The 26,022-nt window shown below is 44.3% G+C and overlaps 1 protein-coding gene across 2 annotated transcripts in view; it reads left to right on the top strand.

The window, feature by feature from the left end:
* The first annotated feature begins 7,833 nt into the window (after positions 1-7,833).
* Positions 7,834-26,022, top strand: part of lnx1 (ligand of numb-protein X 1) — a 64,864-nt gene continuing 46,675 nt past the window's right edge. Inside the window, exons 1-2 of one of the 2 annotated variants that reach the window (XM_084066795.1) lie at positions 7,834-8,145; positions 17,387-17,929. In XM_084066795.1, the coding sequence (XP_083922921.1) occupies positions 17,472-17,929 (458 nt within the window). In that variant the 5' untranslated portion in view covers positions 7,834-8,145; positions 17,387-17,471. The remainder of the gene's footprint in view (positions 8,146-17,386; positions 17,930-26,022) is intronic. The other variant, XM_084066796.1, reaches the window with a different exon arrangement.

Genomic DNA, 26,022 nt, shown 5'->3' with positions numbered 1-26,022 from the left:
AATACTTCTGTGACTCAAGAGTGACGTCGAATGACATCAGGACTTCGGTACTCTATTGGCATATATAATTTAGAAATCTGGTTGTCCAGAATCGCCAATGCGACCAATATGCAAATGTGAGCGCAGCAAAAACAGATGTCCTACAAGCTCACAACAAAGTATAAATCTGGCTTTAGTGTGAAGTTACTCCTCATTTGAAGTAATACTTCACTTGACATATGCTGTCGCACCTTTTTATCTTGCTCTACTTCCCCCTCTCTTTGGCTGCGGCGGGTCTCTTCAGGCCACGCGTCCTCAAATGCTTTCAATCTCTCATGGTTGTCCTTGCGTCGCTGATTCAAGGTGGCGTTTGAAGAGCGCAAGTGGCTCTGGCTCTGGCTCGTGTCACTGTGCTCTGTTCCCTAGCTCAACCAGAGTAATGGAGCGTGGCCTTTTCATCACTCCAACCTAGACAGCAACTAAAACAACCATGCAAGCATCCAAAACATCCGTGAGCATCACAGTCACGTAGTATTTACACCAGTGTTTCCCAAACAATGGGTCCGGACCCATTTTTATCGGTCGGAAGTAAATATCAAAAAAATTGATTATTTCAAAAGATTTACAAAGATAAAATAAAAAGCATGAGATTTAGATTGAGTTTCAGAACTTAAAAAAGTCAAATATTTTTCAAAAGAATTTCAAAAAAAAAAAAAAAAATCCCCCCAAATTTAAATTTAAATTTAAAAACAAGAAATAGTGAAAATAGTACATGTTCTTGTAGATATAAGCTATTTGTAGGCCATTTTTACTATTTTTTAAATAGGGTGAGGTAGGGAGACAAGAAATGTATCTTTTGATTCTTGAGCTGAAACATTTGGGAACCCCTGATTTACACTATTACATTATTTACCTACCTATAGCTCATAGGGATCTGAGCATGCATGCAGGAAGAATTGTGTAGCATTGTTATCAAAGGTAGCAGAGTGTTAAATATATTTTTTTCTGGTGACAGAGTCATGGGCATTGATAAAGTAGGACAGTCGATTTTAATTTTCGCCGCTATGACAAATTAATACGAGGGGGAAATGACGACGTATTCAATAAGCTATTAGTCAGGACTCAGGAACGTGTGTGTGTGTGTGTGTGTGTGTGTGTGTGTGTGTGTGTGTGTGTGTGTGTGTGTGTGTGTGTGTGTGTGTGTGTGTGTGTGTGTGTGTGTGTGTGTGTGTGTGTGTGTGTGTGTGTGTGTGTGTGTGTGTGTGCGTGCGTGCGTGCGTGCGTGCGTGCACACATGTACGTGTGTGCGGCAGCTGGTGTGTAACCGTTGGGAATACACATCATTCAGAGTCCATGGACATTATCTGTTGTGTTATTTATCAAATGCTACAATGACAACAAGTGAAATCATACAGTAATAAAATGCATTTGTACGGCTACAACATGAGGGGATGGATGCTTAGCAGAATACACAATCAAATCTATCCATTTAGAACCACTTTGGTTACACTCTCAGTGTTAATTGAACAAATTACTGTGCACAGATGAAAGAATGTACTGTAGCTAAGGCAGAAAGGAGGAGTCGCTAGTGAGCTAGACAGAATGTGATGGAGAGAGGTACATAATGTGTGCACTCAGACCACTGACCTGTAAGGGACCATTTGGAACCCCATCAAGGAACTCACTTTGAGAACCACTGGTCTAAGTCAACAGAGACTTTGTCAGTCGACTAGTCGTTTCTATAGGCTTGACATTGTGAAATCAACATTAACATGTTCAGTTCTCAAACATCACCAAACACTTTTCTACATATTTGTTGATTAAATCATCAAATCAATCCTATATTAAAATCGCCTAGTGGGAGGTTTATCCGTTCCTGTCCCGTTTCCCTTCTTCTGCCACACCAGTCGTGCATTTGCCTCCACACTATGCACAAATAATAATGCATGCCATGGGCAATCTACTAAACTACATTTTATGCTTGCACATTTCATATTTACCGCACACTGTGTAATACTACATTATTGTTCAATCGGTAGAACACTTATTAATGCTCCTACGTGATATGTGTCACATTTTCCCACTTACACAGTGCATGTGGACACAAAGACCACAGCCGTTGCCTCAGAGATCTCCATATATGCCCACATCAGTCGGATCGGCGGTGCAACGTAGGTGTGAGGAACCTCTAGTCAGTCTATAAATTCCTATAACTAGTTGATTCCAAATCTCTTTAGTTGAGGACAGCCTTAGAAAGAGGTCAATTTGAGAAAGAGAGACAGAAAAAAAAGAATTGTGAGCTTGTAGATCTGCTATTTTCAAACAACAAAAAAAAGCAACATTTTGAATATTTTTTTTAACCTCTCAAATCTGGTACGTGGGCCCCTGGCACAAACATTTAGATCGGGAGGTGCGTGGACAAATACATCTTAATGGGGGTCCTTCACATGAAAATGTTTGACAACCACTGGTTTAAACAACATTAGGAAACAAGCCCAAATAAGCAACTACACTTTAGAAACGAGAACCCAAAAAAAAGCAACCTGAAACTACCAATAATTTACTAGCAATGTTTCAGAAAAACAAGCCCAAAGTCGCTTATAGTAATCAGACATGGCAACGCTGGTGTGTGGCTGTGTGTCCTCGGTGGTCCGGGCCTCTGGACGGGGGGGAAGCGGAGCGTTGCTGTTCCAGCCAGGTAACACAGCTTAACGCCAGGCCAACAAATGAAGATGAATGCACTTAATCTCCCCGCTGCCAAAACTACACTTTAGCCCTGACACCACGCACACGCACTCCCCAAATGAAGACGGACACTCCGGGGGCACACACACAGTCTCACACACACACGACACGCGCACGCGCACACACACACACACACACACACACACACACACCGTTCACCTACAGGCTGGAGCTCTTAAAGTTTTCATTATGTCTTCCCCCGGTGCCGACGAGCCAAGCCATGTCAAGAGATTTGACGCGTGTCATATTTGTGCGCTCAGTGTGTTGGTGTGTATTAAGGCCTCATTAATGCTCCCTCCCACACTGGTGTCATAGCCGATCTACAAGCTCATGCACCATGTGTGTGTGTGCGTGTATGCGTGTGTGTGTGTGTGTGTGTGTGTGTGTGTGTGTGTGTGTGTGTGTGTGTGTGTGTGTGTGTGTGTGTGTGTGTGTGCGCGCGCGCATGCGCTCGTGAGTGTGTATGTTCTTTTGTAGGTGTGTGTCTGTAAGTGTGTGTATGTGTGTCTGCTAGTGCATGGGTGTGTATGTGTGTGCGTGTGTGTGTGTGTACAGTGTGTGTGTGCTGGGCGAGGGCGTTGAAGGTGAATTGGTGTAAGGCCACAGATGCTGGCCAGCAGGACGGCCTCATTAGTGTGCCCTGCAGTGTAATAGAAGCACACAGCATCACCTGTCACTCAACCAACACATCTCCACCAGTCTGATTAGACTGGCTGCTGCTGATGGAGATGACTCATGGCGTGAAGCTAAGAATAACATGTGATAACCACACACACACACACACACACCTACAGTACACCAGCCTGATCTCACAGAACACCGGGTTGCCTACACACATACACAAACGCTACATGCTCATACACGCGTGAACACACGTGCTCACACACACACACAATCACACACAACATCAAACATACACAACTTATCAAGAATGCGCTGTGTTGTGAGCCCGTAGATCGGCTATTTTTGAATAGACAAAGTATGAGATATGGCTTAATTGGTTAATGTATTTTTTTATAATAATCTAAATCTGCAAAGTAACGAGTAATTGACCTTTTCAAATAATTGTAGGTGAGTAAAAAATGTAATGTATGTCTCTGACATAGTGGAGTAGAAGTATCGAAAAAAATAAACATATGCAAGTGAAGTGATAAAACGTTACTTAACCCATTAAAACAGGGAAAGCATGAGTGACATTTTAGCAATATATATATATATATATATATATATATATATATATATATATATATATATATATATATATATATATATATAGTAACATTTTTTAAAGTGTTTGAATTTTTGAACACAAATGTTCTCTTCTGGGTGGTCCCTGGCACAAAACCTTTTCAGATGGGGGTCCACGGCCAAACACATATCATTTTGGGGGTCCTTGGTACGAAAGAGTTTGAGAACTACTGATCTAGAAGGCATTTATAGAATCGGCCTCAGGTCTTAATGGGGTCTTAAAGGGGAAATCCACCCATTTTCAATATTTAACTATGTCATTAATATAGCATAAAGAAGTTGTGTGGAAATAAGAAAAAAGTTCCCCCCTTTCTGTGTTGCCTTGAAATGGAGGATTGATTGTGGGTTTAACATTGCAAATTACAACATGATGACTCATCATGTTGTAATTTGCAATGTTAAACCCACAATCAATCCTCCATTTCAAGGCAACACAGAAAGGGGGGAACTTTTTTCTTATTTCCACACAACTTCTTTATGCTATATTAATGACATAGTTAAATATTGAAAATGGGTGGATTTCCCCTTTAAGGACAGTAGGGTAAACACTTACTTTCCACCACTGTACACAGGCCATCCCATCAGTGGGTGATGGAGGGACATGATGGCGGTCGTCTGGTCAGGGAGAGCAGGGCTCTGTCTGCTGTGTCTATTTGCTGACCTTCCTCCCTCATGCCTTCCTGTTCAATATTCATGCTCAGGGGTCAGACGTATTAGCATTGTGTTTCCATGAAATATGGATGCGGTGTAGAAGGAAGTGAGACGAGCAACCTTTCACCGCCACATGAGAGACGGAGAGAGAGAGACGAACAAAATGATAATGACGGCCGGGGAAAGTGAGGGAAAAGGACAGCGGTTTCCTGAGGTTGTAGCAGCCGGGCGCTTTTTAGGCGACGTGCTTGTGTGGCAGATGGATTTGAAACCGCTGAGGGCTGTGGCACAAACGTTATGTCACAGGAATGCAAAACACAACCGAGAAGAGACACAAACAGAGAGAAGAGTGCGTTTGTGTGCGTGCATGCGTGCGTGCGTGCATGCATTCGTGTAAACTGTGTATTATGGTTGTTTAATAGCTGAAAAATGACATATTTAAAATCGCCATCCTAAAATATTGATGTCCTCACAAGTATAGTAAAACGTGTGTGTCTGCGCGCGCGTGCGTGCGTGCGTGCGTGCGCGCGCGCGTGTGTGTGTGCGTGCGTGTGTGTGTACACGTGCAAAAAGAGAGAGAGGAGAAAGTGTCAGAGAGACAGAGAGTGAGGGAGATTGGTTTCACCTGCATCTCCGTGTTGAGATCAACTCCAGCTGGGAGCCTACGACTCAGCAGAAACTAAACAGGATGCGGGTTTCACTCACTCCACTGCAACCCATACAACCACACTGCTGCTGCAACAACACACACACACACACACACACACACACACACACACACACACACACACACACACACACACACACACACACACACACGCGCGCGCCAGAGAGACGTCTCCGTTTCCACCTGCATAGCATCTAGTGGAATGGAAAGTAAACAGAAGTGCGTGGGGAGGAGATGAGATGAGATGAGGGAGGAGCAGGGAACAATAGATGACATGACAACTGTGAAGGAAACAAGCAACTATTGTCTCTGAGGACACGCACAGCTCATGTCTGACTGTCTGCTGGGGGTGAAGACTTCCGACTTCAAGCTGACTAATACTTTTCCCGCTCCTGACAAAGTCACATTGGCTTTGTGAAAGGAGAGGAGAGACGCAGAGGGAAAGATACTGTGGACAAGAGGCAGTGGTTGAAAGCAGAACACTGGTAGAGTAAAGAAACAAAAAGTCATCCCCTCCAGGAGTCACTTGACCACATCACCAAGGGGGGGGGAGGGGGGGCAATTGACCTTTTCTGTGAGTGATGCCTCTGGCATAGTGCAGACCATGTAGACTCTGAAAACACTGAAAACATCATTAAAATGTCAAAAACCCATTCAAAACATTTACAAGGCAGGCGCACCATCAGAAGCAGGCTTCTGACCGAGTGAGATGACAGTCAAGCGAATGCCCACTCCAAGCGGTCCAAAGCCAGCTGCTCATGTCGACTCAGAGAGGTTTGAGTTGCATACCAATAGGCAAAGAATATTAAATGACCTTTCCCTCACGCAAACGGACCCCCACGGTCCATTGAGAATGCCCTACTTCATTCTCCTGACTTGTTGTGACAGTCAACAGTCATCTGTGCGAGCTTTTTTCAGGCTTTATTGAACAAGCCAAGTGCACAAATTGCACAATTAAGACTGAAATGCTGTTATTTCGCCAGGTAACCAGATCAAGTGGAGATTTGTCAACATTCCATAATGGAGGTCTGCAGCTACAGGCAGAACCTGCAGCTATGTGTGTGAACAGTGTCCACAGATTCATTGTACCACCCTAGTTGAGACTTGCACAATCGAGGCTCAAGGCAACAATGCGCAACACTCGCATTATCTGCTAAAAACTCATTCACACTCAACGGCCTTGCCGCCGGCAAGTGGCTAGTGTATATTTGGCAAAGCGCAAGGGAATTCTCCTTTGCTTCGTTTTATTTTAAAAAGGAGAATGACTGGTAGAAGCTGTAGCAAGGTTGTTGTCAGTTGTCAAAGGATTTGCGTGCAGCTTTTGTTCTACGCGTGCGACCATTAAGCCACTGGTTCTTTGGGCAGAGCAGCCCTGACATGCTATAACACAGAAACTAACCCACCCTAACAACGCGTTTTAACTTCAGCGTCTGTCTCTGACTGTGACGGATAAAATATGAGTCATGTTTCTAATAAGATCTCTGCCCTGTCCTCCTCCTTCTGCCCAATTACTGCATGAATCACAGATAATGAGAAAGAAGCGAGGCCTTTATACGATCACATCAATCTGAACCGAGCAGACTGCCTCAAGGGTCTTTCTCTGCACATCCAGCCACTGATGTGAGTCCACTGCAAATGCGTCACAGGCTGACTCACGCCATGCGACGTCACGCCGGGGGACGTCCAATCTCGACCACCTGTGGCTCAAAGAGGGCCTGGGTTTAAACGGGCCAGCGTGAGGTACGAGAAAATCCAACATCACAGCCACATGTAAAACTGAAGGATAACGACTGTTTTGAATAAAGCCGGAGTCACGCGCTCAAGTCTAAAATAGCAATTATTGTCAGACGGCAGGAAAACCACAGCAAAAAAACACGGCAGACGGAGCGTGTATACAAATCTGTGCTGTACGTGCACACGTTTAAAATGCACACCGTGGTAGCATTATCTAAGCCTGAAAGCATGTTGTCACTTTACTTTCCTTACTTCCAGGGAATAGACAGACATGCTAGGACGTGTATCCCTTACATCTTCCAAACAGCCGTCCACACCTCTTCATGGTATGAAGAGAAGACGACTCATAGGCTTTCCTGGTGACATGCAGGGATCAGTCAGAGCTTGTGAAAATTAGCTCAAACTTCTGCCTGATTTCAAAATATCCTATTATCATGAAATAGGTATTGTTTTGCCCCCCCCCCCCCCCCACTCTCCCTCCCTATTCTCTCTCTCTTCCTCTCCCTCCCCATCCACCCCCCTCTCTCTCTCTCCATATCTCCCCCCTCTCTCTCTCTCCCCCCCTCTCCCTTTCTCTCTCCTCTCTCTCTCTCTCCCTCCCCACACTCTCTCTCTGTCTCTCTCTCTCTCTCCTGGTCTGTGTTGCTGTCTTCTCCCTTTACAGAAAAAAGTGATCTCCGGGGCGGCTTCAACCAGACTCTCAAAGCAGGTCTGGGCAGTTCCCCTGTTTACCTTTTTCTTTTCCCCACCTGGCTCCTCCCACTCTCTGGCTCCTCCCACCCCCTGGCTCCAGCACTTCCTGATCACCTTGGCCGGTTGTCACAGGAACACAGTCTCCCTGATCCAGTCCTGGTGGAGAATTCCCCCCCGGGGACGGGACAAAACATGGACGGATAACGTTTCTCAGCTGAAAACCAACAGCCAATGAACAGGCCCAGTGACTGCTGGGACAAAGTCCTTTATTTGCCCAGTGGCTCACTACCCCCTCCCTCCCTCCCTCCCTCCCTCCCTCTCTCTCTTTCCCAGTGACAGTTCTAATGTTACACACCCTCTCCTAAGGTCGTTTACCTGGCCAGGTGAACTGCACCAGTGAAAGAGAACAACATCGCCTGGGAAGTCATGTAAGTACAGCGGTCACGCTAACTTTTTACTGTTAGACTCCACAGTGTAAGAGGCAGGGAAGTGAAACGAGGCTTATTGCTGAAGGTGTGCGTCGGTTACTAAAATCTGAGAGCGGTTTGGGAAGGTTAAAGTTTGACTCGCTAATTAGGAGGAAGACATTTGTTCCATGTGCCTGTTGTTGAAGGCGTGGATTATTTGCATGGAGGATATTCATTTGCCTTTCTTGTCCCGCTGTGTGCTGAGTGTATGTGGGCACTCTCGGCTTATATCTGTATGTATTGTATGTGTGCTGGGTGTGTGCATGTGTTAATGTACTAATTGCATGTATACACCTTTTGTGTGTGTACATGTGTACTTTTCCTCTGTGTGTGTGTGTGTGTGTGTGTGTGTGTGTGTGTGTGTGTGTGTGTGTGTGTGTGTGTGTGTGTGTGTGTGTGTGTGTGTGTGTGTGTGTGTGTTCAGTGGTTGTACAGTGCACTGTGTTCAGATCCAAACAGCCACTCTACTATTATAATGTTAGAGATACTTCATAGAGCCTGACCAGCTGCTTCCTCACACACACACACACACACACACACACACACACACACACACACACACACACACACACACACACACACACACACACACACACACACACACACACACCCCCTTCAGCCCTGATGCCATGCATGGCTGAAAAGCCTTATCCTTAAACTTAAACCCTATATACGTACTTCGTTGACCGGGGTCCCCCAGGGGTCTGTAATGGGGCCGGAAATAACTCATCTACAAGCAGTCAATGCGTTGTGAGCTCGTAGATTGGTTATTTTTTTGGTTCATAATAGTGTTTGCCTATTATGACATGCCTAGAATAGGGACGCTAGGGTTTATGTGTTTAAATCGCATTCCACACCTACTATTCACCCTAAATAGAGCTGAATGGTGTAATAGGATGATAGAATTTGAATCTATTCTGTTCAGGGTATCATTTGTGTCGAGTATGCTGACTTTTGGAATGAGAATCCGATTTCTTGCAAATAAAAGGGGGAAAAAAGAAAGGCCTGCAGCACAAGCATAATATGTTACATAACATCACTTTCATCCTTCAAGCCCAGAGAGAGTGTTTGATTCGGTGCTGTTATGTCTACACAGTATATGGCACAATATATGGCACGTTTTGTGCTGTGTGTGTGTACATTCTTCCCATGTGAGTGCGAAGGTTGTTCACAGGGTGTGTGTCCTCATTGTTGCGTTCTCTCAAACTTGTCACCCTGTGTGTCACTTCTTTTTATGGCATTGCCCCTAAACAGTGCAGTAATTCACTCTGTAATAACCCATTAAAACCTGAGGCCGATTCTACGAATGCCTTCTAAATTAGTAGTTTCTAACACTTTCAAGATTTTTCAAAAGTTGCAGATGTGCAAGCTTGCAGCGCTGTGAGCTTGTATATCTGCTATTTTTGAATAGCCAACGCCAAAAATCTAAAATGACACAGATGCTTTCCCGGTTTCAATGGGATAATCCACCTGGTGAAATTTGAATTATTCATTCATCTGGTCACTATCAATCACTTCACAAGGTCTCAGGCAACATATTATCTCTCTCTCTCTCTCTCTCTCTCTCTCTCTCTCTCTCTCTCTCTCTCTCTCTCTCTCTCTCTCTCTCTCTCTCTCTCTTTCTCTCTCTCTCATGTTTACGATGTCAAGTGTGGGGGCATGAAAACAGGTTTATACACAAACAGAATTCCGTTGGAGCCTTTCTGGAATGTTCTGTCTGAGAGAGACATGTCCGAACAGACACTGTTCTTTTCCTACTGAGACAACACAAATTGGTCTGTGTGGACCTGAGCCTCGACTTGTGTCTGGTCCCTGACTGACTGCCGTGAGCGGCCTATAGCCTCCTCCCTGTGCTTGGCTCATTGGACTTCTTAGTACACGTATGACAGGGCTCTGATCTGTTTCTATTAGTCCTTTGAGTCCTAGACCACCGATTATCAATATTTTGTAATTGTGAGGGTTGTGTACATTTCAATAATCCGCCTACCAGTTACATCATCTGTAGGCAGTTTTGGTCATTTCAAATGAAGATTTCACATTTTCTATTTTTTGTTAATGCAAGAACAATGGCTTCTATTATGGCATGCTAACTTTCCAGGAATAGAAAGCCTGTAGTTTCTATTAGCTCGGATTCCCCATCGATGATGTCACTGCTAGGCAGGTTTCTGAACTGTCCACAGACCTTCTCTGAGACCCAAAAATGGTACCATATTATAATGAGGACCAATTTTATGAAGATAGGTTGAAAATGGGTGACATCGTCCTTTAAAGGAGCAGTGGAGTCTCCGGTAGGACCAGTGAAGTCTCCGGTAGGAGACTCAATTGAGTCTCCTACTGACCAGCCACTTATTGGCTGAGGAATGTGACAAAAACAAAAAAATCTCCATGAATTCAAGGCTTCATGGGGTGTGTAATTGATAGAAAATAAGTAATTTCTTTGTGTGAACTACTCCTTTAAACCAGATTAAAAAATAAATCAAAAATAGCTGTTCACAATGCATCACAACGTGAGCTTGCATATCTGCTATTTTGCTTTATTTTTGTATTTGAATTGTCTTTAAACAAAAGATTTTGCCTATAGTGATGAAATGTACAAAATAGAGACACCGGTTTGAAAGTGCTTAATCTGGACACATCAGCTGCATAAATGCCGACAGCAATGTCGCCAACAAGTCAAATAATGGCCAATATATCGTCCAAAATGATACAGTCATGCAGGCTGTAGTGGATACAGGTATTAGATTAGCAGAGAGATGTTTTTGCTTATTACGTCTTCACTCAAATTCAAAGAACATTTCCTTTCACTCAAATTCAAAGAACATTTCCTTTCACTCAAATTCAAGGAACATTTCCTTTCACTCAAATTCAAAGAACATTTCCTTTCACTTAAATATCTAAAAGTCAATTATGTTGTACCTGGGCTGAGACGTCCTTAGCAAGGCTTTGTTTTTGTGCGGCAGCGCAATCTGCTTGTCTGTGACATGAACCAGAGGCGAGTTCATGCATGACCACGCCTCTCAGCGTGCTACAGATGCAAGGCTGTGTTTACACTATAGTATCTGCAAGTGAACATGATTGCTCACTCAGCATCTATAGCGGCAGAACATGTTAGAGCAAAAACGATTAATGCTATAGTTAATATCAAGAAGGCCTGTGCTTGGTTGTTGAGTGACGGGTGGCATGTACGTACAAGCAGTGTGGGCGGGCTGGGCCTGGGCTTTGCACAGAGGGTGTGTATGTTTGATCCATATCAGGGTTTTATTGTAGTGCTGCACGCCTTTTGTATACGGTCGCTGTCGGGCAGAAACCTTGTACTGTATATCCAAAATGGTTACTTCTCAGGAAATGGAAAAAATAACCTGTGGTTCATGTTCTGATGGATCCAATGTAGTCATTATTTAGTCCCAAGCTCTTTTCTTTGGATCAATAACCTATTTATAAAACCCACAGACTCACTTAATCAATGTCAAATTTTCATTTCAACATAGAAAGTCGAAATAGGCGATATAAGGTTTCTGGCCGACAGCAACGATATACTGTTTATCCCCATCCACGTGAAAACAGGACATTTACATGGCAACACAACCAGTTTCACCATTGACACCAAACACGCTGAGGTAAACAATCCCCCTGTCATGGGGTCATCTTTCAGACCCAGGCGGTGGGTAGGGAATGAGCTGACTTGGCACAACCGTGTGTCATTATTAACTCATCAAGTCATTCCGGATCACACAGCAGGCCAACCACACTGTGTCAAAGGTCTCTGTCTCACTATGTAAACCAGTGGTCTCAACTGGTTTAATCAGAACTCTCACTGCAGAAAATATAGACAAATAATACACAGAGATACATTGTCAGAATTGTTTAAAGGCATTGTAGGGAGTTCAGACATAATCAAAGAAAAAAACTGTTGTCAAACACCGCCCCTCCAGCAGTTATTTTCCCCGACCACCAGGGGGTGACGCAGGGGGGACTTTTTAAATGAGTCATGCCCAAAATAGGTTGCCTTATGCGGATACAATTCGCGGAAATGCCCGACCCTACGGTTCTCTGAATTTATATTTTTAAATAGGCTCTTTCATGATAAATTGACCACATATATGAAGCTAAACAACTAAATTCTATCCAAACGATTTTTTAAAAGTAAATTATGTGCCTCAAAAAAGAAGTTTGAGAGCGTTTTAAAACCGAAAGTAAAAAGTTGATACGGGCACGGACGCGCACGGACACGCACATGCGTGCGTTAATTTACGACCCGGACATAAACAACATGAACATAAACAGAAGGGAAAATACGGATTTCAGACAGAGGACTGTGTTTCAATGAAGGAAAACACCCCAGCATCATTATATAGTGGCTGATAGAGGGGAGAAAATGCAAAAAAAATATATATACATATTTTTTAAATTTAGGCTTAATGTTCCCTACAATGCCTTTAATTAAGGAAGGGAGAGAACAAATAAGTTGGCTACTTGTTCACATGTTTTTGGATATTTAGATTTGTTTTGCTTGACCAGAAATGTTAAGAATGTAATTAGATAGCATGTTGTTTGGACTAATGCTAGGTTTGTTGTTTGCCTTGTATACTAGTTTCTTTGAAGCACTACATTGTTCTCTTTGCACTCTACTTATGTGACTCTGTTACTGTCAATTGTTGACTAGGGGGGCTCATGCTTATACTCTGCTTACTCTGATTTCACACTTGTAAGTCACTCTGCAAAATAGCGTACCTGCTAAATGTCTAAATTGAAAATTGTAAATTACATATTGAATTTCAATGCTTGGTCCATAAAGCTGTGACACATTGTAGAATGGCTAATTTCGGTGCATAACACCCATGCACCGTGTAACTCAAGCTTTAGAAGCTACCTACATATTAGAATGGGATAAGGAGGCAGACAATCAAGGCAAGGTTATCTGGGACATATGGCAAAGAGGTCGCTGAATAGAAAGCTAGTTAAACGTTTTCTTCTTTTTTTCTGCCTTACCGGCACAAAGGCCATGTCAAAAGAAAATAGATTGACTCTGGAGGCTCGTTCTGAATTCAAACACATGCTTTTTTTTTTCTCTCTTTTTATTCGCGGAGACAAAAAGTCAAAGTGGAAAACGGCTACGGCAGTCATGAGTGATTGAGCTCGGCTGTGGGGCCCGCCTGAAGCCCTCACATTAATCACGCTGGTTTGCGCTATATTGGACTGCTGATGTGGTTATTAATAGGACATCATCGGCGGTCACGTCTTAGCTTGTCTCCCCTCTCCGGGGCGGAGCGAGCCGGCACGACTGCGATGGCACTGCCATCTTGCCACTTTGGGGATTAGCACTGAGCTCTCCTGAGATGCTCCCCGGGCACGGGTGTGTCCTATGAATACAAATGCTCTGTGTTTGTGCGTGTGCGTGTTTGTGTTTATGTGCGTGTGTGTGTGTATAAAGTAGTGTGTCTGCATTCGGTGAGAGTGTGCGTCGGTGAGTGGGTGCATATCTCTGTCTGACCGGCTCTCTATGTATCCGTGTGCCTAGTCCCTGTGTGTTTGCACACACACGTTTGTAATGATGAGACCGTCGAAGCATGCAGCGTTACATGTGTGATCTCCATTCCAAAGAGCATGGATGATAGTCCGGGTAATGCGTGTTTGAGATAGAGGTCAGTACGTATTATGGAGAAATGGCTGGATTGGCTGCTAAACCGTGCTTCCTCTTCGATTGCATTCCAGAGGAGTACTACGTATGATTGCACATTCTGTTCCACCCACTACCCTCACACTATTAGCATTAACTTATCTCCTCTCTTTTCAACATCAAGCCTCCCAGGAGAGGCGATAGGATGAGAATGCATTTCTGTCAACTGACTTGAGATCAGATCACAGGTTTAGGGGGGAGAATACCAAACCGCCTTCATTTTTAATTTTCACATCAATCCTCTTTCCTGTAGCTTCCTTCTGCCGGCTGGTATTTGCTCTTGCTCCTTTTCCTCTCACTGTCTCTGACTCTACCTTCCCTTCGTGTTGAGATGAAAGCGCAACAGATCAGGGTAGGCCTCAGCGGGCATAGCAGAGCGGGATTGCAGCAGCACACAGCTGGGAAAGGTGTTACTTTGTTAACCACTTGAGCCCTAGCATCCCTATTCCTGGGGGAATTTGCAACGTGACGATTCCTTTGTACAAGTTTCCGCTTGTAGATTGGCTATTTCCGGCAAAGAGATTTCTCATAGAGGAAAAAAAGAGTGAGCCAAGTACAGTGCCCTGTACTTTACTCACTCTGTTTTACTAAGTAATGTCTAAGTGGTTAAAACTGTTGAGCCTGTTCTCATTATCCTGTCCCTTCCCACCCAGGCACAAGCTATGACCCAATTCTATACTATATATACATAATCTTTGTATATCTATGCTATTTTGGCAGTTTGTATTCAAGAAATCCACATACAGTATACAGTAGGCCCACTACCATTTGGTCCGAACAGGACTTGACACAGACAGGGATGTCATCGAGCTTTGACTTATGAACTGGCGCCGATTTCAAATTAGAAAGCTGCCGAAAACAATACACAGTACAGATCTTTTATCGATTTGATTAATCAATTTGTTGATTATTTACCTTTATCCTGTCTTCAATAGCTCTCCCCCTTTCCAGTAGCTACATGTTGCATTGTGGGACAACAGTGTCCACTTTAAAATCCAGCAATTTTAGTATTGCATACTTATTTTTTTACCACTCAACCTGGCGTGCCTATTTTGGGCTTGGCTTTGTAGGTGAAAATGTAAAGAAATCTTTAAAAAAGAATGATCTACAAGCTCACACTGTGTTGCGGGAAGGACTATTTTTGCAGATTGACAATTGTTGCTGTTCGTTCCCCAACAAATAACGTATATAGGGCTTAAATTGTTAAATGAAGTATACCAGTGGTTCTCAGAGTGGGTTCCTTGAGGAGGTACCAAATGGACCCTCACAGGTCAGTATCTCTGAGAGTGTACAAATGGAACCAAATGGGACTTTACTAGTCCATTTGGTTCCATTTTATGGCGGTTCTTTTGTTTGAGAACCACTGATGTATACTATATTAGTGTGAACACACCGTATAGTCGAAATACATTGTGAATTAGCACAGTGGTTCTCAACCTGTGGGCTGGGAACCCCAGGGGGTCCCCACATGATTTTGGGGGGTCCCCAGATGACAGTAAAGTGACAATTTAAGGACTTTTAAGACATTTAAAAAATAATTCAAAAATGAAATGAAAAAATACCATACTACGTCAAAAGTAAACAACTATACTCTAAAAACTGGTCTAGTATTAGCCAAATTGTCAAATAATGTAAGAAAGGGGCAGAAAATAGCCCATCTACAGCTCATATTTTCACAATATATATATGTGGAACCGAGTCAAACAAAATGTAATGCCTCAACTCCTGCAATTCCAAGTGCCTGTCAGGGTGGGGGGTCCCCAGTTCAAATATGATTATTTTGAGGGGTCGCAGCCTGAAAAGGTTGAGAACCACTGAATTAGCATACTGTTTAATACAGCCCTGTCTGTGTCCCAATTCTGAATGGAGACATTTGCTGTGTCTTATGTGAGACCTATGAGAGGACTGTTTGTGTTTACCACTAGACGGACTCCCGCCGTGAATTCACATATCGTTTTACTGACGCACACATGTCAGAGTCACGTTTTCACTGCAGCTTGGCGGGACGCACAAGGAGGTCGTTGTTTAGTTGAGCAAAATGTCAGATTGTGCTCATTAGGAGTTTAAGTATTGATATGTTTAGCATATGTGTAGAGTCCATATTTCTTGTTGTTGCTGTCGACGTGGAAACCTTGTATCTCCATATTTCAAATTGTTGTGTTTTCTTTCCGCAAAGTAATGGCCCTAATTTATTGTATGACAGCGTCTGCACACAAAATCTGTGAAAATAGTAGTGTTTAAATATCGAACCAATGAAAAGTATTAACAAGACTTTTGCAACTAAATAATAACTACCCCGGATCCATTGTTGTTGTTGTTACGGACATACAAGGTTTCCCTCCGACAGTGACGTTTGTGGTGGTGAACCATTAGGCATCGTGAATCTTGAGAAGCGGCCAAGAGCCAGTAGTTGGTCCAGATACATGCTAGAGGGGTGCCAACTCTCATGGCTGTTGCCAGGGTGACGTCTGTCTGACTGCGCCCATCTGCTCCTGGTCATGTGAGCGCAGGGAGGCCACCTGTTTTAGCAACGACGTGGCTAATGGCACGTTCACCGCTCACACACAAGGCCTTGATTTAGTTTGTTGCCTTTGTCGCGAGCCAGAAATAGCCGACCTACAAGCTCACAACACGTCTCAGACGCGACGCGTTGTGAGCTCGTAGATCGGCTATTTCTGGTGTGCTAACGTCTCTATCGTCCCTATTGTCCCTATTGCAACAATTGCCTAAAAGGAAATTATTATGGTTTTAACTGAGCCTGATAAAAGTGGAGACATTGGAGAGAGTGTTTGTATGTTTTTTCTGTATGTGTTTTGTACTGTACTGTATACTTTTCTATGTGCATAGAATAAAGTTTATTATTATTAATAATTTGTTATTATAGATCTGGCTATACTGTACAGTGCAACATGAACACCTACATTGGTGATACATGCACATAAGTACGTAATGTAGATGTAAGTAGCGCACATGTATGACTGTCTGAAGTCGTGTCACACCAACCGTGCGCCGCTAAGAGTAAACCACATGGTTCGTTAAATCACACGCGGTGTGCGCTGCGACGAGAGCCAGAGACATATAAGCTACTATATGTCCCTGCGCCTGCTGCCCGTGAGATGAGATGTATTGATGTTTCTGTATCTCAGAGAAAACGAGGGAAAAAAACGGACTTTCTCAGTAGGTCGATATCAGCCCTCGGTGCCAGCTGAGAAAATCAAAGTGGAGAAAAATTGAAATCGCGAGGAAAAAAAGAAAAGTCATTAACGCTGCAGCAAGCTCAGAGGGCCTCTGATGACTGTGTCTCATTGCTCTTTGGCTTGTGTGCGCGCGTGCGTGCGTGCGTGTGTGCGTGCGTGGGTGAATTGTATCTCATCCCCTCATCCCACTCTGCCTATAGGGAAACCAACTTATGAACATTAATCATAACCTGTTTAATTGACATGATAAGCATCTCTCTCTCTCTCTCTCTCTCTCTCTCTCTCTCTCTACTTCTACTCACTCTACTCCTATTTCCCTTCCTCACAGCTTCCCACGGCCCTCCATCACCGCTGACAGCATCACCGGACCCCCGACCACCGGACCCCGAACCCGAACCGGATCCCGACTGACCATGGATGGTTCCGACATGTCCGAAGGCGCCGCGGCCATGTCCGCGGCGGCCTCCGCCCCGCCCCTCTCCCCATCTGACTTTGGCATGCTGGCGTCCCCTCCCCCCGGCGACCTGTGCCACTCGTGCGGCCAGCGCCACCTCCTGGAGGAGAACCACGAGTACCACTACAAGGACGAGGTGGACGACGACCTCATCTGCCACATCTGCCTGCAGCCCCTCATCCGGCCTCTGGACACGCCCTGCGGACACACCTACTGCCAGGAGTGCCTGACCAGCTTCCTGCTGGAGAGCGACTTCTGTCCCGTGTGCCGCACGCCGCTCATGCTGCAGACCTGCCGCAAGCCCAGTCTGCTGGTGCACAAGCTGCTGGACAAGCTGACCGTGGCCTGTCCCTTCTCCCAGCACTGTGAGGAGACCATGTCCCGCGGGGACCTGGAGAGCCACATCAAGAGCAGCAGGTAGGTGGGAGACGGCAGCCATGACTCAAAAGCGAAAAGCGTGACGGTGATGATGACGCCCGGCACTCTGCAGAGACCGGTACAACCAGTTAGTTGGTGCCTTGGGCTTGTTTGGTGGTAAAGATGCTGTTTATTCTTTGGCACATTTGCGGTGCCCTGAAACTGTGTACGCACAGTGGAAGAATCCCAGATTACAGCAGCGCTTTGTGAGAAACAAACAAACAAACAAACAGGAGCACTGCTATTTGATTTGGTTGAAGGGGGGAGGGCTTCTTTGCTCTTCATTACTGGTTAACACACGCACGCACACACACACACACACACACACACACACACACACACACACACACACACGCACACACGCACACACGCTCACTCACTCACTCACTCACTCACTCACTCACTCACTCACTCACTCACTCACTCACTCACTCACTCACTCACTCTAGGTTCCCCACCCTCTTTTCCCTATCTATGCCGAGCCCGACACCATTGCCAGTGGGCAGAGAGAGAGAGAGACAGAGAGAGAGAGAGAGAGACAGCTTTGTTTCCTCGACCAAGGCTTTCATGTGAAATACAGGGCCCACACTCCTCTCTGTTTACATATCGTTAAAGGCACAGCAGCACGTTGGTTTCTCTCTGCAGTCTGGGCCCGTTTTCATTAACGCTCATTAACACTCGCCCGGCCCAAAGGGCTCTGGGATAATTAGTTCATCTCACACTGTGGAAGCACTGAGTAAACATGGGCTCCTATACCCGTTGTGTAACCTCAACCTATAGAACTCTCTCTCCAGTGTCTCTCTTTTTCTACCTCCCACTGCCTTCTGTCTCTGTCTATTTGCATTTTCCTTTTTTCAGTACTCCTAGGTTCTCCTATATTACCAGGTTCTCCTATACCAGTGGTTCTCAAACATTTTTCATCATTAGAGAAGATTTGTGAGGTTAAAAATGTAAAAAAAACATATTTTTTTCTAGATTTTTCAAAATATTTTGAAAATAACAGATCTAAGCTCACAACTGAGCTTGTATATCAGCTATTTTCAAATAGCTTAAATATAAAATTGGGTTTGGTTAAACCGATTTCTATGCTATATTTTGCTGGGGGGGACCCTGAAATCCCCTCAAGGACCCTAAAATCCCCTCAGGGACCACTTTGAGAACCACTGTACTACACTACAGTATACTCCTTCCATACTGCCGGCTTCTACTGTACTGACATCTCTCCTCTGTTCTTTTATCTCTACTCTCTTCCTCTCTCGTCTGTTCCCTGGGCTTCCTTCTCCTCCTTCTTCTTCACATGCAGCGTGGGTGTTTTAATGAGATGATGGAGAGGTGAGCCAGGGCAAGGAGGTGGGGGTGAATAGGTGGGGGGGCTCCCAGTGGAATTGGTCTCCTCTCCCTCCAGTCAGATGGAGTTATCAGTGGAGGCCAGAGGCTCGCTCCGTGGGGGATGAAGCATGAGGTCTGGCTGAAGAGGTGCCCCACAGGTCTCCCTCCCTCCAATCCCATCGATCCCATCCGTTTGGCTTTGTGCTCTTTATGATCGTGGCCACAGCGTGTATAGCACGACGTGTGGTTCGGCAACATCCTTGAGGCAACATCCTTGAGTGTTTAACGGTGCGAAGTGCATGTACTCAAGTACTGTACTTCGGCCATTTGAAAATATCAGATCTACAAGGTTGCATTGTGAGCTTTGTCGATCGGCTATTTTCAAGTACTTTTACTTTTGTTATATATATTATACTTAAAGTATATTTTGATATCGATACTTTTGTACTTTTACTCAAGTACATTTGGAATACGGGACTTCTACTTGTTACAGAGTATATCTACAGAACATTGCAGTATTGATACTTTTACTTAAGTAAAACATATGTGTACTTCTTCCATCACTGGGGATTTTGCTTGTACATGGATCCACCATTACGTTTTGTGCACGTCTCCGCTTGTACTTTGTGACATATTCGCTGCAGGTGTGCGTCCAGTGCCGGTGTTGCATGCATGCATATCTGTCGTTAAGAACTGGTCAAGTCTTTGAGTGTGTTTACACTCTGGCAGGCAAGCCGCTTTGAGTTCTGGGCCCAGTGACAACATAATGTCAGATGTCACTGGATCGCCGATATTTGTTAACAAAAATGTATACAATTTGTAAACAATGATGGCATTTTTAGATTCATATTTAGATTCACATATTTGTGAAGCTGGGACCCTTAACAACTTTCAACCTAGCTTCCCTACTTTTGGGAAAGTCATTTAGTGTCTGCAAATGTTTTGACGGTTGACGTAAATGCAGGGGTGGATCTACTATGGGTGGGCTTGAATGGGCCAGGCCCACCCAGATTGACAGCTTGCTCCACCGTATGAGTTCCATAAAAACGCTGCATTCCACCGGACACAGCAGCGTCACATTCCGGCCGCGATGTGGCAGCTGCACCTGATTGCAACCACTTGATGCTTGTACGGTTGTGCTCATAATGCTCCACTACAGATACACACCAGGTTGATCTATTCCACCAAAAACAGAGAAATAGAGCAGTGGTTCTCAACCTTTTCAAGTGGTGACCCCCCTAAATAACCATTTTTTAACTGGAGACCCCCCCACCCTGACTTGAAGGAATTGAGGCATAACATTTAGTTTGACTCGGTTCCACATAGATAAATATTGTGAAAATAGCAGATCGGTCTTATTATTTGACAATTTGGCCCATGTTTGACCAGTTTTCATAGTATAGTTTGTTGGTTACGTTTGATGCAGTAATGGTCTTTTTTCGTTCTTTATTTCTTAGGTATTAAAAAGGTCTTAAAAGTCCTTAAATTGTCACTTCACTGAGAACCACTGAAATAGAGAGTGACATCATCCAAATCTCATTATAATAAGAAACTCAGATGCATCCAGATTTTTCCAGGCCCAGTCTTAGACACATTCTGTGCTATACTTACTTACATGGCTGTGCTTTTTGGTTAAAGCTATTTTCGTCGTCAGCAAACCCTGCAGAGATTGCTCCGCGGGCCGTTGTCATTGTGAAAAAAGAAATTCTCCAAAGGGCTTCAGAGCTGTTAAGTTCACTTTGTCTTCTGGGAACAAGAGAAGGCGCAGCACACTCGCCCTCATGCTTTCCATCACTCACATTCACGTGTGTTTACTTTAATTTGTCACTTGTACCTGAGTGTTCTATTGTGTTTGATTGGGTCCTTGGCTGTCTGCCACTGCAGTTGACTCAAAATGCTGAGTGTTATGTGACTGTTATGATGGATTGCTCCCAGATTTGCTTGAATTCAGATTACATGACACACTATGCCCTGTGACGGATTCCATCAAAGCCACAACAAATCCCTTTGCGTGTTTATTTATCTAATAGAACATGCAGCATGCAAATATCATAAGACATGCATGCTTGTGTTTATATTTGTGTGTGCATATGCATGCGTGCGTGCGTGCATGTGTGTGTGTGTGTGTGTGTGTGTGTGTGTGTGTGTGTGTGTGTGTGTGTGTGTGTGTGTGTGTGTGTGTGTGTGTGTGTGTGTGTGTGTGTGTGTGTGTGCGCGAGAGACAGTGTCAGAGAGAGAAAAAGGCAGAGAATATGAGACCACCTGATGTAATCCGGACAGCATGGTCGGTGGATTGGCCAGGTGTCCTGCCCCTGACCTCAATACTCTGTCCTATATCCTTACATCCCCCAGCATGCACCCTGTTGTCAATATGATCAATTCCACAGCGTCACATCTCCCTGCTAAGACTCATCACTCAACATCTGTATTGTTACATCTATACAGTAGAGTACTTTATATTTTTACTTAAGTGAAAGTATCAATACTGCAATGTAGAAATACTGTTACAAGTAGAAGTCAGGTAATCATAATTTGCTTGAGTACAAGTGCAAAAGTATTGTCATCAAAATATACTTAAAGTACCAAAAGTAAAAGTAATCATTATGCAGAATGTCCCGTTTCACAAATTATCCTTATGTCTAAAATGTATAAAAATCATTAGAAAATAGCAGATCTACAGTAAAAGCTTGTTGTGAGCTTGTAGATCGGCTATTTGCCATTAGCCAAAGTTTAAATAGGGCTGAAGTGGTTAATGTATGTTTTATTGTTTTGTAATAATAATCAAAATCTACAAAGTAGAAGTTTTCAAATAATAGTTGTAGAGTAAAAGTACGATATTTGCCTGTGAGATGTAGTGGAGTAGACGTAAAAGTATAGAAAATTGGAAATACTCAAGTAAAGTAAAAGTACTTCAAAATCGTACTTAAGTACAGTACTTGAGTACATGTACTTAGTTATATCTGCTACTTTTTTTGTAACTTTGTCCTATAATGGCATGTTTAAACTAGGGACACCAGGTTGAAAGCGGTTAATGTGGTCAGTACTAGACTCAGACACATGTATAACTGTATTTCATCGGCAGTTGACTCTTTCATAATCAAACATCTTACAATCAAAACATCTTATTAGCCTCTGTTTATGGTCACCGTGGGTCAGCATGAGGCAAAACAACCACCCACCCTCTCATGTCTCCTCAACGGGGTGACGGAATAGACTGCCAAGACCTGTAACTGACTAGGAGTGAGGTAGAGAGAGAATAGAGAAATCGTATTATGGCCTATGTTGGCATTTGCGTGCTCTTTTTTCCTGCGAGCGCTAATGCTAATGCAGCAGTGTGTGTAATGCCTCCTGCGGGGGCAGGCCGGGCTCTCTTCGCAAACTGCATCCTGTGACAATCCAATTACATTTCCATTTCCTCCCCTGCCCCACAGCCCTGTCGCCATGCAGCACGCACACATGCCCCAGCACAACTTCTGCTTGGGGAACGCACACGTGCACGCACATACACACCCACCCATGAAACATTGATGGAGACGGGGTATTTACAGAGTTAAGTGTCTTCCTCCAGGGGAGCACACAGCTTTGCTCGGATACGTACTAACTACATAGACACTCATCATCTTACTGCCAGATGAGAGAATAGGAGAGGAGAGGAGAGGAGAGGAGAGGAGAGGAGAGGAGAGGAGAGGAGAGGAGAGGAGTAAGTGAAATTGAGATCAGAGACGTGAGAGGAGATAGTGAACATCCTGCGGTAGTAAATCAAATATCTGAGAGTCGGCAATGAAGAATAAAGAGTGAGTGAGCAGGGCGGCAGGACGGCACCACAGGCGAGCTCATGTGTTGCATTCAGCATGATCAAAGTTCTCCCACCACCATCCCTCTGGGCTGTGTGTTTCACTGCAGAGAGAGAGAGAGAGAGAGAGAGAAGAGAGAGAGACAGAGACAGACAGACAGACAGACAGACAGACAGACAGAGAGCGAGAAAGAGAGTGAGTAGTAGTGAGTGAGTGAGTGAGTGATTGAGTGATTGAGTAAGAGAGAGAGAGAGAGAGAGAGACGAGGAGTGAGACGAGGAGTGAGATATCGGTGGATGAAAGCCTTGCACAAACAGGACGTCATGGGGCTTGCCGGTAGCGGTAGTAGTTGAACGAATAGTCCTTCAAACACATACTGTAAATGCAATGTCTAATGGTGTTGAAAGTCACCATCAACACCACCATCAACAACTTCAACACCGTCAACACATGAACCAATGTCATCACATTCAACACCACCACCATCAACACGTTTAAAACCATCATCAACACCACGTTTAACACCATCATCAACACCACGCTCAACACCATCATCATGTTCAACACCAACCACTACCACCATCATCATCATCACATTCAAAACCATCATCAACACCATTAATACCACGTGCAACACCATCATCATCACCACGTTCAACACCATCATCAACACCGTCATCACCACTACCATCATCATTTTCAACACCACCATCAATACCACGTTCAACACCATCAACACCACCATCATCACCACGTTCAACACCACGTTCAACACATCAATATCACATTCAACACCATGAACCATCATCACCACGTTCAACACCATCCAACACAGTCTCACCCAACAACACCAAAATGGTGAATGGTAAATGGTGCATTTATATAGCGCCTTTATTCAAGTCGCTTTACATAGACATACACACATTCATACACCGATGGCGGAGGAAACTATGCAAGGCACCAACTTGCTCATCGGGAGCAATTTGGGGTTCAGCGTCTTGCTCAAGGACACTTTGACACTAACTCTGGGGGGGAGCTCGGGATCGAACCCGCTCTACCTCCTGAGCTACTGCCGCCCCATCAGCGTCTCTCTCTGATACTGTGTGATCTGCTGATACCAAGTCCTGATTAGTTTCCTAAATGAGAGCTGGAGGGGGTCCAGTGAGCGGTCAGGCTGAGCAGTGACATTTGAACCAACACAATGTGTCTGATTAATAAAGTGATTGCAGTCTAACCAAGCTTGCTGGCTGTAGGTTGTGATAAGGCTCTGTGTGTGTGTGTGTGTGTGTGTGTGTGTGTGTGTGTGTGTGTGTGTGCGTGTGCGCGCAGAGTAGTGTGGAGAGAACATTGTGTGCTGTGGGCTGCTGAGCTGCATTCACACTGCAGACTACACTGTTTCCAAAACTTAAAATAAGCACTATTGCCGAAAATACTAGATCTGCAAGCTCACATTGAGTCACCATGTGTGGTGTTGTGAACTTGTGAAATTATCGTCTATAATGTCATGCCAGGTAACATTGCTGCCGTAAGTGGTAGAACACTTGACAATGACACGTATATTTTCGATTTGTGTGTAAATAAAGCAGAAGAAATCTCATCAGTTGGTTAGAGCGCAGGCCATACAGGTACAATCGCAGCATGGTTAGAGTCTGAATCAGGGACCTGTGTAATGCCTGATCTATACTTGGTTGCACGTCATGTCACACACCGAGAATTTAAGATACCGACGCGCAAGCAAGTATAAATCTGTCTGCCATACCGTTCCTGTTGTTCTTCACTGTGCTAAGAAAAAGCTGAAAATGTCCCCCCCACAACATTATAAATGGATCAGGCTGGGGTTGATGGGATGACACATACAGCCATCCATCATTGAAGTATGCCTTCATCAGATCACACAATGTTCTCGGATTTCAGCTCAAGACTGGTTACTGAGACGTACTGTACCATGGTTGTGTCGCACATCGAAAATAGCCGATCTACAAGCTCACAACCTGTCAAGGGTGCGACACATTGAGTTGAATGTACAGATTGTATGTATTATTATGTGTTGATACCATCATTTCATTCAAGGTTATTATAGTTTAGCATTTTTCATTAGTTTTTATTTTTATATAACTTTTTGTTTTCAATTGCAGTTTAGTGTGGATTAGATTGTAAAACAAATTAGCTAGTTTATTTTTTAGTTTTTGAAAAGGGTTCGTTTTTTGTTTAGTTTTAGTGTTAGTTAGTTTTCATTTTTTATTATAAAAACTATGTAGCCCTCACGTCGCTCCACTTCCCTTTTTATGCCCATTCGTGGGCATGCCCCCTTTTGTGCCCATATATGGAGATCCCTGATGTCATTAGTATATGCCCATATATGGGCATGCCCCCTTTTGTGACCATATATGGAGTGAACTGATTTGTTTGCGCCTGATGCCATGACGTCACATTTAGGTTAGACAATATACTCCGTATTTGGGCGTAGATGCATTGGGAAATCCTTAGATGGTTATAGCTGAGTCATGGTGAACGTAACATCAGAGGTCCGCCCGCCAACCCTGCGTGCCGGCCGGCCCGCCCTCCCATTAGCCAATTATAATATAGGATATGGGCTAGTCAGGGGTAACCTGACTCCATCGCCAGATGGAAGAAGCCTGCTTCACACACTTGTTTCACAGCCTACTTCCATTTGGGACCTTGGTAGCGAAGCCGCTGCAAGACGGTGGTCCCTTTTTTCAAGCTGCTTGGCAGGTGATTGGATGGGACCGTCTGTCTATCACCACCTGTGCGTGCTAACTCTAACCAATCATATTGACCTGTCTACATGACGTATAGTAGCTGCGCCAGCAGTAGTTATTTTGTATACCATTCAACCATGATGAATCGTGAAAACGCAATAAGCGCTTCTCGATGGCGTCACATTCGGTCTCGCCAAAATCCCGCCCCTAGCAGCCGCTGATTGGTTCGACCCGCTGCGGTTCGTGTAAG

Source organism: Gymnoscopelus microlampas, assembly GCF_963454915.1.
Source record: "Gymnoscopelus microlampas genome assembly, chromosome: 9".
In the NCBI taxonomy this organism is placed as follows: domain Eukaryota; kingdom Metazoa; phylum Chordata; class Actinopteri; order Myctophiformes; family Myctophidae; genus Gymnoscopelus; species Gymnoscopelus microlampas.
The sequence above is the reverse complement of the archived record's forward strand: the minus strand, read 5'-3'. Positions and strand labels throughout refer to the sequence as shown.